The sequence below is a fragment of the Cygnus olor genome, chromosome 5 (assembly GCF_009769625.2).
Source record: "Cygnus olor isolate bCygOlo1 chromosome 5, bCygOlo1.pri.v2, whole genome shotgun sequence".
In the NCBI taxonomy this organism is placed as follows: Eukaryota; Metazoa; Chordata; class Aves; order Anseriformes; family Anatidae; genus Cygnus; species Cygnus olor.
The window spans coordinates 23378046-23394468 of NC_049173.1; the positions used below are offsets into that span (position 1 = coordinate 23378046).

At 55.0% G+C, this 16423-nt stretch overlaps 1 protein-coding gene and 1 long non-coding RNA gene across 7 annotated transcripts; both read left to right on the plus strand.

Annotated features, from left to right (window-relative positions):
• The first annotated feature begins 4125 nt into the window (after positions 1-4125).
• On the plus strand, positions 4126-7739 carry IRF2BPL (interferon regulatory factor 2 binding protein like). Its single transcript, XM_040559172.1, is given in 7 exon segments — positions 4126-4911; positions 4913-5026; positions 5028-5131; positions 5134-5223; positions 5226-6165; positions 6167-6354; positions 6357-7739. Coding segments are annotated over 7 exon segments (2211 nt in total). The 5' UTR covers positions 4126-4771; the 3' UTR covers positions 6992-7739.
• Positions 7740-10940: 3201 nt separating this feature from the next.
• LOC121071250 lies at positions 10941-15099 on the plus strand. Of its 6 annotated transcripts, XR_005820478.1 has the most exons (4): positions 12310-12636; positions 13999-14135; positions 14213-14373; positions 14486-15099. It is a non-coding gene; the product is annotated as an uncharacterized LOC121071250 (long non-coding RNA). The 6 variants fall into 6 exon arrangements; XR_005820476.1 differs by lacking the exons at positions 12310-12636; positions 13999-14135 and adding an exon at positions 10941-11373; XR_005820474.1 differs by lacking the exon at positions 13999-14135 and having other exon boundaries at positions 12333-12636.
• The last annotated feature ends 1324 nt before the right edge of the window (positions 15100-16423 follow it).

A 16423-nucleotide genomic window follows, 5' to 3' on the forward strand; every position in this document is an offset into this window, starting at 1 on the left:
GGCTCTCAGTGGGAATAGCTTTAAAAAAATGTACCGATTCAGTTGATTCATTATTGTTGATTGTTTACTACGTCCACAGGATGTAAGATGAAAACAGTCCAGGGATAAAGTAAAAAATAACAACAGCGGAGGACCCAGCCTCTACGTATCCAGGCACAAAACGCGCTACCCAGTCCTTAGTCCCTCGTGGAGCAAGCAAAATTAATTATAGGTGTCTTACTTTGCACTGTAAGATTTGGCAAAGGTTAGCTTACAGAAATCTGGGCTCGTAGACAGGTTTTAAAACCATAGAGACAGCTGTATGAAAATCCATTTGGGCTGGGTCTCAAGGAGAAGCCGTAACTGCTTTCTGGGGCAAAAATGGGGCATTTGGGTGGCTGTGGGGTTGCGAAGTTACCTTGGTGTGCAGCCACGGGGGGCAGGCACGCCGGGAAGAGTGGAAGCAAAATTGTGGCAACAGCCACAGCAAAACTGGATGGTATGGCAGGCAGCGTCCTTTGAGAAATGTGTTGGTGCTGCAGAGTGAAGGGAGAATGACAAATGAGGGAGGGAGGGAGGGAGGAAGAAAGGAAGGAAGGGAGGAAGGGAGGAAGGAAGGAAGGAAGGAAGGAAGGAAGGAAGGAAGGAGAAGGGAGAGAGGAAGGAAGGCAGTGGGGACAGGAGGAAGGAAGGGAGGGAGGGAGGAAGGAAGGAAGGAGGAATTCCTAGGTAGGCAAGCAATAGGCTCTGTGTATGTCAACAAGGCTCACTACCTGAAGAATGGTAGGAAAAAACAGAATTATAATGAGACGAGAACTGAAACGATAAACAGAAACACGTAATTACACTCCTATTCTTTGTAACTAGGTGTTTTGACACTTGCTGGCAGCTCCTAGTAGAAGACAATGTTGTTTAACTTTTAATTTGACAAAATTCTGCAACTCCTTCCTGAAGTGTTTGTGTTTTCATTTGCTGAACACACTCCCTTTACCACCAAGTGCTCTGCTCATTGCTAATCTCTACGTTGTTTTGAAGCCAGTAATTTGATTGTGACGGATTTTATTTTATTTGCTGTACTGAGGTACATCCATGTAAATCACACTCTTGGGAGTGCTCTTCCCTTCTGGTTCTTGCATTTTTTCCAGCCGTAGCTGCTGTTTTGACCGCTGAGGAAGGAGCCATTTCTGTAGGTGAGCGCATCCAGACGGACCAGCTGCTGTGCCCGCTGCCCACATCAGCGCCACGGCTTCACAAGGCGAGCAGGAAGGAGTTAAGCTGGGAGCATTTAGGGCAAGACCCAAACTGCCCAGATCATGGGCTCCTAATTATTTCTGCTTGCACACTTTAGGGCTGTCCTATATTCCGCGTAATTAACACTGGGCTGCTGATCGATAGCCAGCAATACTCTCGCATCGAGGTCAACGGCAATCCCAGCGTTTTGGGACGCTTGTGCGCGGTGGCACGGAGCAGAGCCTGGCAGACCTGGGGTTTAGTCAGGCACGTGGATTTTGGCCCTTTTTCCTTCATGGTGCATTGCACCCTCTGCTAGTTGCACTACAAAAGGTGCTGGCTGGCTTATACGCTCCATGTTTCCTATGATCATTCTGACTCCTTTGGTTAAATCGAAGCTTCACCTGATGTTCTGTCATTACGCGGATGTGTGTGCGCGGGTAGTTTGTAATAAAGCGGGTAAGGGGAATCAAGGGAAGGGGATTATCGGATGGCAGTCTTTATCCTAGCACTGAAAGGAAGGAGTTAGTAGATGTTACTTCTGATAGTGAAAATTAGATTCCCGGTCCATTGGGACTCCTGGCAGGTCGTAAACTTTGGGCACTCCACGCAGGATCGCCATCCAAAGTGCTGACTCGCCTTTCTGTGCAAAAAGCAATACGTATGCATCAATTGTTCGCTGCTCCAGCTCCGTCTCTCCTTGTGCTCCCCTCCCTCTTATTAAACAAGCTACTGTCTTTTTTTTTCTTTTTCTCCCCTCCCAATGCTATTTTTTGTTTGCCTGCTTCTTTCTTTCATTTAGCCAGATCAGGCACCTGAATGGCTTCATTGTTTGGGCTTCCTCTTTCCCTCCTCCAAACGTAATTTTAATTCCTGGATTATTTCAAAGCTAAATCAACACCAGCCACATTCGGTATAAATCCAGCGAGACTGATCTGGATTGCCCCTGCCCCGCCGCTGGCGTGGTGATGGACGGGGAAGAGGGAAGGTGAGCAGCGGAGCACGCCGCTACCCCGCAGGAACAGCGCTGCCGTGGGTTTTAGCTCCGTCACGTTGCCACCGTTCAATCTATTTTCCCCTAACAGATGCGATTGATCCTGACAACTCGTTCCCTGTGAAGGTGCCACGGCGTGGAATTTATTTGCATTTACATTGCAGTTCTCTTCATCAATCAGCTTGCAGAGATTGCCGCCGCTGCTAGCCGTATTGTTGCTATGCTGACACTTCAGCCTTAAGTGCTGCTTGCGTAATGGCACGGTACGTGCCCAGGACCAAAGTTTAAATCGAGGTTTAATCATTACGGAAAAACAAACATATTTCCACGACTGTGTATCCTGCAAGTAAAAGTAAAGGCAGTTTGGTCGGGTCACAGATGCTAATCTCTGCTCTTTTTCTATTCACAAACTATAAAGGGAGTTGACAGCACCTGTAAATGGTTTGCTGAGGCTAGATTATATCTAAGGTGATTATTATTTACACCCACTATAAAGACTGCTCTTGTGAGCCAAGAAGTCTGTTCCTGTGAGGTGAGTGTTACCAAAAAAGGGCTTTCTTGCAGGAGGATTCAGTGGAGCGAGGAGCCAGGGTGAGGGGCGGCCGGAGCACACAGAGCTCCTTGTCGTTCGCTGGGTTTGTGCAACCCGCGGACTGAAACGCAGGCGGGATGGGATGTTCTGCGATCCCGCACCTCCGGCGCTCAGGACGAAGCCCCGGCTCTCACAACCCGAGTTTTTAGAGCAGGGCTGTCCTTTTCCACAGCCCACTTCTGCTTCTCCCATGAAGCTCAACGCAGGGCAGCGAGAGGAGGTGACCTTCCCCTGTGGACCACAGCCAACATGTGCCTGCTTGGTCAGGTCAAGCCACCCGGCGTAGAAATCCTGCGGCCACGGCTAGGTCGCTGTGGCTGGAAGCGAAGGCGTTTCCTTGGCCAGCCTTCACCTGGCCAGAGGCGCCTCCGCGATGCCCGCAGCCGGGGTGTCGCCGCGAAATCCCCCTCCTTCGCTCCTCTTCCTCACCCACGGCGGGCCCTCGGCTAACTCCGAGCATTGTCTCTCCCTGCTCGCTGCTTCCCCGAGTCTCCTGCAAGAGTAAATCGCTTTGTCAGGGCCGGTCTCCGAGCTGCGCTGTAGCAGCGCCTGCCCCTCTACCACCTCACCGCGCGCCTCTCACCGCCTTCCCCTTAAAGCCCTCGGGGTTTTACAATCCACCGAGGCCGGCCCGGCCCGCGGGGGTGCTGCGGGGCGCCCCCGGCCCCTGCCCGGCCGCCACCGCCCGAGACCCCCGGGGGCGCCGCGGCCGGCAGCGGAGGCGCGGCGCAGGCGCTACGGCGGGGAGGCGGCGGCGGCGCGCGCAGGGCGTGCACGGCGCGCGCGGCCCCGTGCCAGCTCGGGGGCGCGCCCGTGACGCAACGGCAACCCCGTGCCAGGCCGGGCCGCCCCGCAGGGCGGTGGCTGCGGCTGGGGGGGGGGGGGGAGGAGGAAGAGGAGGAGGAAGGCTGCGCCTTTTGTTTTTGGAGCGGGGCTGCCGGGGGGGGGGGTTAAAGGAGCCATTTAAAGGGGGGGGAGGGGGGAAGCCGTGTGCGCGCACAGCGCCGGGGAAACCCTGTGTCCCCCCGCCGCTCAGACAGACCCCGCCCGGCCGGGGGGGGGGGGGACACCACCACCCCCCCTCACCCACACACACACAGAGGCACGCCGGCGGGGCCGTGCACGTGCTGCCCGGGCGCGGAGAGGCGGGGGCGCGCACGGCGGGCACGCGCCCCGCGCAACAAGTGGGCCGGGGGAAGGGAGAGGGGGGCGGGCGCTCGGCGCTGACGCGGGGGCCCCGCCCGGGTGCAGCCGAGCCGGGAGAGCGGCGGGGAGGAGGAGGAGGAGGAGGAGGGAGGAGGAATGGGGGGTGAGGGAGGAGGAGGAGGGGGCGGCGCGGGGGGAGCGCGGCGCGGAGGAGGGGGCGCGCAGGCACACGCGGCGGCGCGCAGCAGCAGCACCCCGCGCTCGGACCGCGAGCAGCGGCGAGGATGTGAGTGCGGAGCAGGCGGCGCCGCCCGGCACGCTGCTGCCGCCGCTGCCCCCCGGCCGCCCCCGCTCCGGGTCGGCGCTCGGACCAGGAGGAGCCGCCCGAGCCGCCGCAGCGCTCGGCGCCGGCGGAGCGCGAGCTCGCCGGGCAGCCGCGGCGGGTGGAAGGTGACCCCCCCCCGCCTCCCTCCGCCTCCTCCCGGAGGAGGAGCAGCGGCGGCGGAGAGCTAGAGAGCGCAGGGAAGCAGCCGCGGCTGGAAGGCGCCCCCCAGCCCAGCCCAGCCCAGCCCAGCCCAGCCCCCCCGGAGGAGCCGGCCGAGCCCTTCCCCAGCCCGGCGGCGGGACCCGGCGGGAGAAGCCGACCGCGGCGGCGGCGGGAGCCGGTTCGGAGCGGGCGAGCCCCCCGCCCCCCCCCCTCCGTCCCTTCCAGCGCCGCCAGGGGCACCGGGAGCAGGTACGGAGCCCCCCCCCCGCCGCAGCCCGGGGGGGACGAGCGAGCCAGCCCCTTCGCCGGCGGCAGCGGCAGCAGCGCCCCGGCCAGCGGCACCATGTCCGCCGCGCAGGTGTCGTCGTCCCGGCGGCAGTCGTGCTACCTGTGCGACCTGCCCCGCATGCCCTGGGCCATGATCTGGGACTTCACCGAGCCCGTGTGCCGGGGCGTCAACTACGAGGGCGCCGACCGCATCGAGTGTCATCGAGACGGCCCGGCAGCTGAAGCGGGCGCACGGCTGCTTCCAGGACGGCCGCTCCCCGGGGCCCCCGCCGCCGGTCGGCGTCAAGGCAGTGCCCCTCTCCGCCAAGGAAGGCGGCGGCGGCGGCGGCGGCCCAGCAGCAGCTCAACCATGTGGACGCCTCCTCCAAGGCGGCCTCGGCGGGGCTCGCCCAGTCCAGCCTGGATCGCTACGGGCTCACGCCGCGGCGGCCGAGCAGCGCAGCCGCTTCGAGTACCCGCCGCCGCCCGGCAGCCTGGGCGGCAGCCACGGAGCCCGCCTGCCCAACGGGCTGGGGGCCCCAACGGCTTCCCCAAGCCGCCCGAGGACGGGCCCCCGGAGCTCAACCGGCAGAGCCCCAACTCCTCGTCGTCCTCCTCCTCCTCGCGCCGCGGCACGCACGGCGGGCTGGTGTCCGGCCTGCCCCCGGGGGCTGCCGGCGCCCAGCTGAACGTGCCCCCCAACCTGCTGCCGCAGACCCTGCTCAACGGGCCCGCCGCCTCCGGCGTGGCGCTGCCCCCGCCGCACGGGGGTCTGGGTGGCCGTGGCGGCGGCGGGCCCCCAGCCCCTTCTGCTTCCTCCCAGGGGGGCACCTGCGGCGGTGGCGGCAGCGGTGCCGGGGGCAGCGGCGGCTCCTCGTCGGAGGCCTGCGGCAAGCGGCCGGGCTCGGTGTCCAGCAGTGACCAAGAGCGGGAGCTGAAGGAGAAGCAGCGCAACGCCGAGGCGCTGGCCGAGCTGAGCGAGAGCCTGCGGAACCGGGCCGAGGAGTGGGCCAGCAAGCCCAAGATCGTGCGGGACACGCTGCTGACGCTGGCCGGCTGCACCCCCTATGAGGTGCGCTTCAAGAAGGATCATGCCCTGCTCGGCCGCGTCTTTGCCTTCGACGCAGTCTCCAAGCCGGGCATGGACTATGAGCTGAAGCTCTTCATCGAGTACCCCAGCGGCTCCGGCACCGTCTTCTCCAGCGCCTCTGGCGTGGCCAAGCAGATGTACCAGGACTGCATGAAGGACTTCGGCCGCGGCCTCTCCTCGGGCTTCAAGTACCTGGAGTATGAGAAGAAGCACGGCTCTGGAGACTGGCGGCTGTTGGGGGACCTGCTGCCCGAGTCGGTGCGCTTCTTCAAGGAGCTGGTGGGTGCAGACATGCTGCCGCAGCCCTACCTGGATGCCAGCTGCCCCATGCTGCCCACGGCCCTGGTAAGCCTTCCGCGACCCGGGGCTGGGCTGGCGGGCTCAGGGCACAGCCGCCGCCTCCAGGGGCCCAGGCGGTGGTGGCGGTGGCGGTGGCGGGGCCATGCGCAAGAGGAAAGCGTCTCCTGAGCCCTCGGACTCGGCCGAGGGGGCCCTGAAGCTGAGCGACGAGCAGCAGCGGCAGCAGTGGATGGCCAGCCAGAGCGAAGCGCTCAAGCTCACCATGTCGGCCGGGGCTTCGGGGCGGTGCACGGCGGGGGCCCCCCGCCGCCACCGCCGCCGCCCCTTGGGCCCCACTCCAACCGGACCACGCCGCCCGAGTCCGCCCCCCAGAACGGACAGTCCCCCATGGCTGCGCTCATGTCGGTGGCCGACACGCTGGGCAATGCCCACTCGCCCAAGGACGGCAGCTCGGTGCACTCCACCACGTCCACCCGCAGGAACAGCAGCAGCCCCGTGTCGCCGGCCTCCGTGCCGGGCCAGCGCCGCCTGGCCTCCCGCAACGGGGACATGAACCTGCAAGTGGCCCCTCCTCCCCCCAGCGCCCACCCCGCCATGGACCAAGTGCACCCCCAAAACATTCCGGACTCCCCCATGGCCAACAGCGGGCCCCTGTGCTGCACCATTTGCCACGAACGCTTGGAGGACACCCACTTTGTTCAGTGCCCCTCTGTGCCCAGCCACAAGTTCTGCTTCCCTTGTTCCAGAGAGAGCATCAAGGCCCAAGGGGCGACGGGCGAGGTCTACTGCCCCAGCGGAGAGAAATGCCCCCTGGTAGGTTCCAATGTGCCTTGGGCCTTCATGCAGGGCGAGATCGCTACCATTTTAGCTGGGGACGTTAAAGTGAAAAAGGAGAGAGACCCTTGAATAGGAAATCCAATCCCTTCAGACTCCTGAAGATGTAGAATTGTGAATATAACAAACTGCAAAAGTTAGTCTTATGTATAGACATTATTTTCGTCGTATGTTTCTATATTTTGAAACAAAGGTATGTACTCTTCTTCATTTGAAGGATAGAGCTGGTTTTTGTTAAACAGAATATAATATGTTTGGTTACTACATAATACCTGTTCTCATTTCTTTGGCAGTGTGTTGGCTAGGTACAAAGTTAATAGCCCTTAGCGATTACCTGCTGCTGGTGTGTATTTTTAAATGTATGCACTTCTCTGAAAGAAGAAGAAAAACACAAAAAAAAAAAAATACAAAAAAAAAAATTTTTTTTTTTGCCAAGGCCAGTGTTGATGCCTAAAAAATTGCTACAAAAAATGGTGACAGCTTATGTTTTACAAGCCCTGAGTGTTAGTCTCTCACTTTATTTTTTTTTTGTTTTCGTTTTTTGTTTGCAAAACGGTGGGGTGGCTCTGGGGGGAGGGTGTTTTTTGTTGCAAGTTTGTAAGGAAAATGTTTCAGTTTGTTTCTATTGATCTGAACGTTTTTAATCTTCATGTGTTTTTTGTTTTTGCTTTTATTGATGCACGGATGCTTTTGAACAGTAGAGCAAAATGCTGTACATGAGAAACATGCTCTGTTTGTCCTTTATACATTTCTGTAGTTAACAGAACACTGTAATGTGCCTTGGAGCTTAGTAAATTGTAATAAATTCAATTGATATTAATACTTCTCGAGTAGCAAGCTTTATTTTTCTCGGAGCTCAGGCAGCGTGAGCATGCCATGCTGCCTTTTTAAAAGTCTCCATTATATCGAGAGCCTTTGGTTCCTTGTGATAATTGTGGCACTTGTACGCACACTTTCGCATACGTGTAGTAAGCCGATGATGTTGATGGTGTTATCAAACTTATCTAAATCTTGGCACGGTGCCTATTTGCATTTCACCTTTAATGTTGCAGTAACAGTTGCTGACTAAGCATTTTCTATTTACTGTTTCTGCATCTCATTTCCTCCTCCCTTCTCCCCCCCCCCCACCCCCAGCTCTCCAGCTGCAAACAGCGTTTGCAATGCAGCCTGCGTCCATTGCCTGTGCCCTTCGGTAAGGCTCGAGATTTGAAAGGAAGCCCTCTTTCACAAAAACAAAACGACAGAAAAAGCAAAACAAAAAACCCCAGCATCACGTGGTTAATACTTTTAGCTGAATTTAGAAGTGGCTGTCGAAGCTCGACGCTGGCCGTAGGCTTGGTGAGGCAGGGCTGTAGCCGAGCAGGGCGCAAAAAGGGGTAGTGGGAAGTGCCAGCCCCCGCGGCTGGTGGTGCAGCTGCTGGGCAGCTACCTACCCCGCTTGGGCAGTGGCTTTTGCTTTTGGGAACTGGGTTGGTGATCTGAGCTGTCGTCTGTTGTGTTTTCAGGTGAGAAAGCTGCCTGTAAAGCACTGAATTGAAATGCTTTCCCTCTGGCGAGGATCGTTTGTGATTCTTGGTGTAATTAACTGTTTTATGTGACACTGGCGTTTTGTGGGGACTGGGGAGCAGCGCAATACCTGTGAGGTGATCAACAGGCAAAGTAAATACGCGGGCCTCACACTAGCTAGAAAATGCAAACAACCTAATGTGAACTTTGTCCTTTCCAATGAGTCAAATGGAGGAAAGATTTAAAAAAAAAAAAAAACAAAAAACAACAACAACCTCGAAACAAACCCAGCAGCACTGCTTTGCAGTTTGACCAGCAGAACGCAGAGATCTTCCAACTGTAAGAGTGTCTGAGTGATGAGCTCTGAGTTTTATTGAACTGTAAAGATTCCTCCACCCTCAAAATATATATATATATATATATATATACACACACAAGAGGTACTTTTCAAAAGTCTGGATGGCATTTGGTATCCAGTTGCTCTTTTTGCGTTTTTTCCTGGTGGAAAGGCTAACTGGAATGGTGGAAGCCTTGAGAACTATATGCTTAGTGTGCATATGGATCTTTGCTTTCTTGTGTAGCTGCATACTCCTACTTTGTATATGGGGGGTTATGTTCTCAGATTAATTCTTCTGCATCACAATATTTGTTATTTCAGACCATAACTTTGTGTATCTGTGTCATTTTTTTTCCGCCTAGTGATATACTGGTGCTTAAAAATCTCAGAACATCCTGTTCTTATGTAGTGAATTTAGGTGAATAATGCAGAGCAAAAATGTTTTGAGTTAATTATTGGATCCAACCTACACATTAGTTAGAGTATGGATTTGTACTGAACCTGCTTTAAATTATTTTTAAGCATGCAGTTACCACCCAGCAGTTTATGACCAGATCAAGAGATAGGGGGATTTACATTGTGGGTTAAGGACTGGCAGAGAAAAGAATCGTAGACATGCAAGAAATTCAAGTTAAACCTAACAAGGAGAGAAGTAATATTCGTGTGTGAATCGCAACTGCCATCAAGAGAGAAAAACTACTGGCTATTCAACATTTAGTTCTGTCACAGGAGCGTGAATACCCCGATTTATACAAACAGAGCCACTCTTGTAATCTGGAAATCAGTCATCAGTAGTTAGAGTTACGAAGAGCTCAGTTTGGTGGATTTCTTTAATTGAAGAGCAGTCGTGAGAAGCTTTTATCAGGCAGGATTTCTGAAGCGTAAGGCCACTTAGGAGCCCCATCAGTTCGATTTTTAGCAGGCAAAGGAAAGGTAAGGGCAGTGGACAAAGGTGGCAAATAAGCTTGAAGAGAATTGTAATACCGCAGTTAATTAAAGTTAACCATAGCTACGGGGCATTTGTTGTATGGAGGTTTTTGGAGCCATGTGACCTTTTCTTTTACTCTGGCTCATTAGGCAGCCAGTCTGGGCATATTAGCCAGCGTTTCTTTGAACCCACTCCATAGGTTTTTCACTTTCTGCAGACGACCACAGCTGACAAACAGGCTGGAACCGTTTTTCGAGGAGGGGAAAGGGGAGCCGCCGCGAGGCTCACGTGCAGCGATTCGGCCGGTTTCTGCATTGCACAGTAGCGCTCCCCTCCCCCAGGTTTGCCAGTTATTTAAGGTAAAGCCCAATGTTTGCCTGAATAAACGGTGTACGTGAATTTATTTGTCCAGGTGGTCATTTGTTGTGCTCTCATTCCTTCTTGTAAAGGGGAAGTATTTAAATGGTTTATTTTCCCAAAGTTTTTTTCTTTTTTTTTTTTTCCAGTGAGATTATTCTTGATGTTTCTTTTAATAGCCTCGCAGCCTTATTTTCTAAGAAATGGGCTAGAACATGTGTGTCACTGGATGTTTGTTTTTTAAGCGTTGGCAGCTCTGTGTGAGTTGGAGATGGAAGTGTTTGTGCAGCGAGGAGATGTTATGTCCATTTGGGGGAAATACTACACAGCTCCATCAGGAGCCTCCTTCCGTACAAATCCTGTTATCTTTCCTATTTGCTTAGCAATGTTGTGCACATAAGCACGCTCTTCCTCTTCCCCCCCCCCCCCCCTTCAGCATTTGAGCTCCAAACTAGTCAGGGCTAACATTGTTTTGAAACTGCAATCTCTTCAAATCGGCTGGCTGCCAGCAGAGCTTTGCGAAGCTGCAGTAGTCACTGGAAAAAGGGTTGTCTTTGCTTCTTTACGTGTCTTGCGAGCTGAGTTTTTCTTCCCCTCAAGGGAAAAAGCTTTGTCTCCTCCGAGCTCTCAGGTTCCCAGCTTACTATGCAGTAGTTGCTTTGCAGCTTCCCTCTTCTCCCCGTTCTTGCCTTTCTTTCTTTCTTTTCTTCTTTCTTTCTTTCTTTTCTTTTTCTTTCTTTTTTTCTTTCTTTTCTTTTCTTTCTTTTCTTTTCTTTCTTTCTTCTTTCTTTTTTCTTTCTTCTTCTTTCTTCTTTCTTCTTTCTTTCTTTCTTTCTGTGTGTATGCGGCCATTCTCCATTCATATAGGGTGGTATGTGTTGTGCATTAGCAGCCTCTTTCTCTGCCAAAGTGACACATCCTGTAGATTTGCAGCAGAGTACTGAACTGTCACTGTATGCTGACTCTTGTAAGGCTATTCTTGAAGCAGAACAGCTTCCCCCTTGGCGTTCAGCCACCAGAATCCATTACAGCATGCATTTTCTACCCAAAACATCGCTCTGTACCTACATAGCTGTCCTTACAATCATCCCTGGAAGACGCGAGGGCATGCTTACACCCTCCCCGTGTAGAAACAGGCACCGTGTGAAACTGCTGGGTTTATTTTCATAGCATCTGAAAAGCGTGTACTGAGCTTTTGTTGTTTCAGTCCCTGCCTTAAAACCCGGAATACAGACTGGGAAACGGCAATGCCTCCGCTGATGGGGTGATAGGGAAAGCGCTGCAGACAAGATCTTTTCCCCTGTGCGTGTCTTAAAGAAGGATTAGGTGCGTGCTCTTGGAGTGGGGCTATTCCCGGGCTCCTCGGCGAGCCGGCCCCGCGCCCGCAGCTCCAGCTCCCTGGGAGCAGGCTGGCCCCACCAGAAGCCCGGGAGGTTACGCGCGGCTTCAGCTTTCTGCCAGCAAACCCAGCTCCTTCCAGCCGCTCGGGGAACCGGCGAGGGAGAAGCAGAAGGGAGCAGCCAGACGAGCGAACGGGCCGGGAGGATGCTTGCCGCCGGTCTGGCCGGCCAGTACGGCCCCCCAGCTGGTTGGACTGGGCTGCTGGGGCTGGGTGGGTTCCGCGTGGCACGGCCCCGCTGCTCTTGCTGTGCCCGCCCGGCGCTGCGGGCCCTGCGCTGGTGGCGGTGCCGCTGCCCCGAGGTGGCTGTGCCTGCTCCGCGCGCACGTGCGCGCGCACACGCCCGCACACTGGCCGTGCCTGCTGACGGCCGCGGCCGCATTCCCCCGCTGACGGGCCTTCCCGATGCGCCCTTGTAGGGCTGTTCGGAGGAGGTGGGAGCAGGGGTGGAGGTGAGGAAGGTCAGCTTCTTAGGTTTCAGCTGATTTGGCATCCGCTCGCAGCCCTTCCCCCTGGAGCCCGCTCGGCCATATGCACTCGCTGCTGCTTTTATGACCCTTTGCAAAGAAATCCCAGAGATGTGAGCTGCTGCTGGCCACGAAGAACAGCTTACCTTCGGGAAAACAACCCCTTCCCACACCGGGCAGCCCTACAGCAAGAAGTCTGTGGTTTCCCCTTCCCCAAACCACAAGACCGATCCTAGGGAGCTGCCGCTGCTCTCTGGGCATACGTTGGGCATAGTGGGGCAAGCGCTGCCTCTAAGCTGGCTTTACAGGGGGGAACCCATTTTTTAAATTATTTTTTCCATCGTGAAGGCCCGCTGCTTTGTTCGGTGCCCTGGGAGTGAGAGCTGAGGCTGGCGGTGCCGGGCCCGAGCCGTGCCACGCCGTGCCGTGCGATCCCCGCCCGCCCGGCTGCCTCGGCGCTGGGGCTGGGAACGGGGACACGAAACATGTCTGTGCAGCTTCAAGGAGCCGAGCAGAATTCCCCACTGTCATCATCCTCCTCCCCTCCCTCGCTGCGGGCTGCCAGAGGGGGGGCTGATCACAGCGCTGCCATTGTTCAAGTAACCTACAAATGGATTGCATGGAGGCAGGTTGGGAGGGGCGGAGGGGGGGATTTATTAGCAGCGGCTGAATTCGTCGGGATTACTACTAGGCTGAGAGCTTCTCAATGGGCATGATCCCTGGGTGAGCGGTGGGGCGGAGGGAGGGCCTGGAAAGCTCCTTTGCTGCCCATGGGTGACGGGGTGGCCGGCGGGCCGAGCAGGGGAGGCAGGCAGGCGCAGCCGGCTGCTTCACCTCGGCTTAAACCGCAGCCCTGTATGCCGAGCACGCAGCTCCTGGCAGCGCCGCTCATACCAGAGCCTTGACTCAGGGTTATCTGCATGCTGGGTAACGAGCGGCGTCACCAGAATGTGCAGAGAAAGCAGCCATGCTGCTGCAAGCCTCCGCTCGCTCCTCGGGCCGGCCGCCGCCGCAGCGGCCTGCTTTTGCCTCCCGGCCGCCGATGAGCGGCGCGAGGTGGGGGCTTCGCCCTGGGGGCCAGCCCCGAGCCCACGTCGAAGCCACAACGGCGTTTTGCCCTTCCATGAGTAAGTGCTTGGTGCTCAAAGCCGGACAGGGCTCTGCTAGCCGTAACTGAGGACTGCAGCAAGGAAAGGGCGACGCCACTCTCCAGTCGCTGTGTGTTTTATCCCTTTCCCAGCGGGCAAGCTGGAGTGTTTCAGCCGAGTCACCTGTCAGAGCAAGAGCGATGGCGGCCTTTGGTTACTGCCCAGCTGCCGCTCTGCCTTCCCCCGGGATAAAAGGGGCTGGCACTAACAACTGTGCACAGCTGAACCCCAAAGCACCTGTGCGACACAGGTGTCTGGGACCAGCTTCCAGCGCCATGCCACGTGCCCACAGCCTGCGTCCTTCCCCCAGACAGCTCCGAGGCTGGAGCCGGTCTTGCTGATGCAACCCCGCGAGGGCCGGGGTGAAGGAGAGTGCAGAGCTGTGTGTCAGAGGTAGGAGCTCCCCTTTGGCGATGATGGAAAGCACAGCGCATTCAAATCAAAGACAGGACGGGGGTTGCTTTGAATCGCTGTGTTCCAGAGCTATCTGAGGCAATCTTCCTTCGCTGCACACAGCGAGGTAGCGAGGGAAAAGATCATAGTGCAGCCCAGGTTTTTTGTGTGAACATGTCCAGGCTGGCACGCAGCTGGGGTAAGGACAAGGTGCTTCTGTAGGTTTGATTCGTGTCAGAGCTAGGGGCAGAACTAGGGAGGGAGTGGGAAGCCTGAATATCTGGTCTGCTGCTGGAAAATATAGGCCACTGAGTAAGATGGGGCAGGCTTGTTTGATCTAGCTTGATATGCTAGGCGTTTGTGCTTAGAGCTCTCTTTCCCAGTGTCTGCTGCTTATTCCTGTTAAAGGCAAAAAAAAGGTACAAAACATAAAGGATTAAAACAAGTGAAAGAGCTCTCACCTTCCTGCAGGAGTAAATTTTGGAGTATTTTTTATTATTCGCTCAGCGTTGTTGATATGCTTGACTCTCTGTTACATGTAAAGATAATCCCGCCATGAAGAACTCAGACTGCAGTGATAAGGGAGGCCAGTTGGTGCATCTCTTTTGTCCCACCCCTTCAGTGAAAGATTATTCCTTGTACCTTATCAAAAGGAAGCAGCCTTTCATGTGCTGTACCTTGGTAAGTGTCCATACTCAATTTTGGCAAACATTTATTGTGCCTTTGAGTGGTTGCTCTCCCCTCCTCCCCCTTTGCAGTCAGCTCTTCTCCTGCTCATCGCTGTGCTCGCTCAGCTGTGCTCATTGCATCACTTGTGCTGGAGGGGAGGCAGCAAGAGGTGGAACCGTCGGGGACAGCAGCAGTCGTGTGATCCGTGGCCCTCTAGTCACATCGTCCTAACCAGGACCTGCAACCTAAGGTAGATCCATTACTCAGCATCCTCGATAGGACGCCTAGTGCCTTGTGTGACAGTTAAGTACCAGGAAATGGCACGGAAATGCTCATGCTCTTGTACCTGTCTTTTCCGCTAGAAGAGACGCCAGCATTCCTTGAGGACTGCACTGCACATGCTGAGGACAAAGAGCAGCTCCTTCTGGCTTTTTGCATGATTAGTTGCAGCTCTCCGCCTGGATCTTCCTTGTTCCGATGGTTTGATTTTTACAGTAGTGTGCTGTGCATATTTTGCAAGTTACAGCTTGAAACTTCCTCCTAGCAGCAGGCCTGTCATTTGAAGGAACCCCACCCTGCTCTCCCTTGAAGATGTGCAATCCAGGCTGTGTCTGAGCATGCCTGGGGAGGCAGGTGCAGCCTGGCTGGATCCTCCACACTGCCTACAAATAAACACTACTTAAACAAATTGGACTAATAACATTCAAGACTCAAGTAATAAGCAGGGCAGTTTCTGCTCTGTAGTCTTTATTCCGTGCTTCTCCCATCCCCTCTCCCTCTGCTTTATATTCTGAAATATGTGCCACGATCACATTGCTGTGGCAATTAATTACAGCACAACTTTATAGCACTGGATAACAATAGCAGTAGATAATACGTAGCACCTTCATTGAAAGCAACAACGCCAGATTAAAGTTGCTTTAAAAAAAAAAGCACGTTTCCTTCCTGCTGTTGCAAATAAAGAGCTACATGAAATTAAGTATTTATTTCTAATATTTTAAGGGGGAAAAAATCTTTCGGCACACAGCCTGTAAATGCACTTGTATAGCTGTCAGGTCCTTCCTCCAGCCCGGAACAGATGACAAATGTTTAAAGGCCGTAAGAGTTCTTCAAACTAGGACCAAAGGACAGGAGCAGAGCAGGGCTGTTCCTCTGATCAAAGCAAGCCCTTTGTGCGCAGCTCAGTCCGGCGCTGTGGGAACTACGGTGTCACCTGCTCCACAGTTTCCTCCTCAGATGAGCTCTTTGTAGGATCACCTGATTCCTTTTCCAGCACCATATTATTTGCTGCAAGCGTTTAAGGATCAGTCGCCAGCAGCGCACACGCAATTGCCCTTAGGGTCTTGTCCAACGAGTTCTGCAGTTTGGTGGGACCTATCTCATGACCACACAGGATTCTCCGTGATGTTCTTTTCAAGACTGTCAAGTCTGCAGACCGATCCACCAGCTCTCCTTACGCTTAAGGATGGCTGGGCCTGGTGTAGCTATTTCTACTAAGCTTCCTTAAGCCTTTCTGGCTGTTGTTCCCTGAGGAAGCCCGACGGTGTAGTCACCAGACTTCTCTTGATTTTTCATTTGAGCAACGGTGGAGTTCCCATACAATTTGAGGACCATTTGGTCTCAATTCAAGCTTTTACCCCTCGGTCTCCACTCAAGACCTTCTCTGGCTGCCTGGTCCAGAGAGCCGCCGTGTTGAACAGAGACCTCCACATGTGGCTCAAATGGCACGTGGCAGAGATATGCTCCAGCGAGCAATCCCTTCATGTGCACGTTGGCGTGCCAGCTGCGTATTACTAGAATTCCCTGCTCTCAGGAGGACCCTTCTGTAAGGCTGATGCAGGACTAAAATATTCTTCTAAAGCTTTTTGGCACGCTGCAAGTCTTCCTTGCTTTTTGTAGCAGAATGCTCCAGTCTGTCACATGAATTCATTCCCTCCACCTCTGTTTCCTCCATCACTTCACTTGCAGAAGAGTGCCCGGAATGGCAATCAGTTCCAGCTCTGTAGCAGACCCTGCAGACGTCACTCCGAGGCTACACTTCTCGCCTCTGAACACATGGCTGGTGATGTTCCCCTGGCTGTGCGCTTGCTATAAATGAGCACGCTCCCCGTGATGCAGTTTCAGCCCAGATGCAATGACTGTGCCTCTGGAGCCAGGCTCGGCATGGGCAGGATAAGAGCCAAACAGCGCTCCGTGCCGCATAGCCCCTCTTGCTGGGGAGCTGCTCTGCAGCTCCTCAGTTTTAATCCTCCACACTAGCAGCACTCGCACCCACAGATGCAGTTGGAGGGTGATTTTTA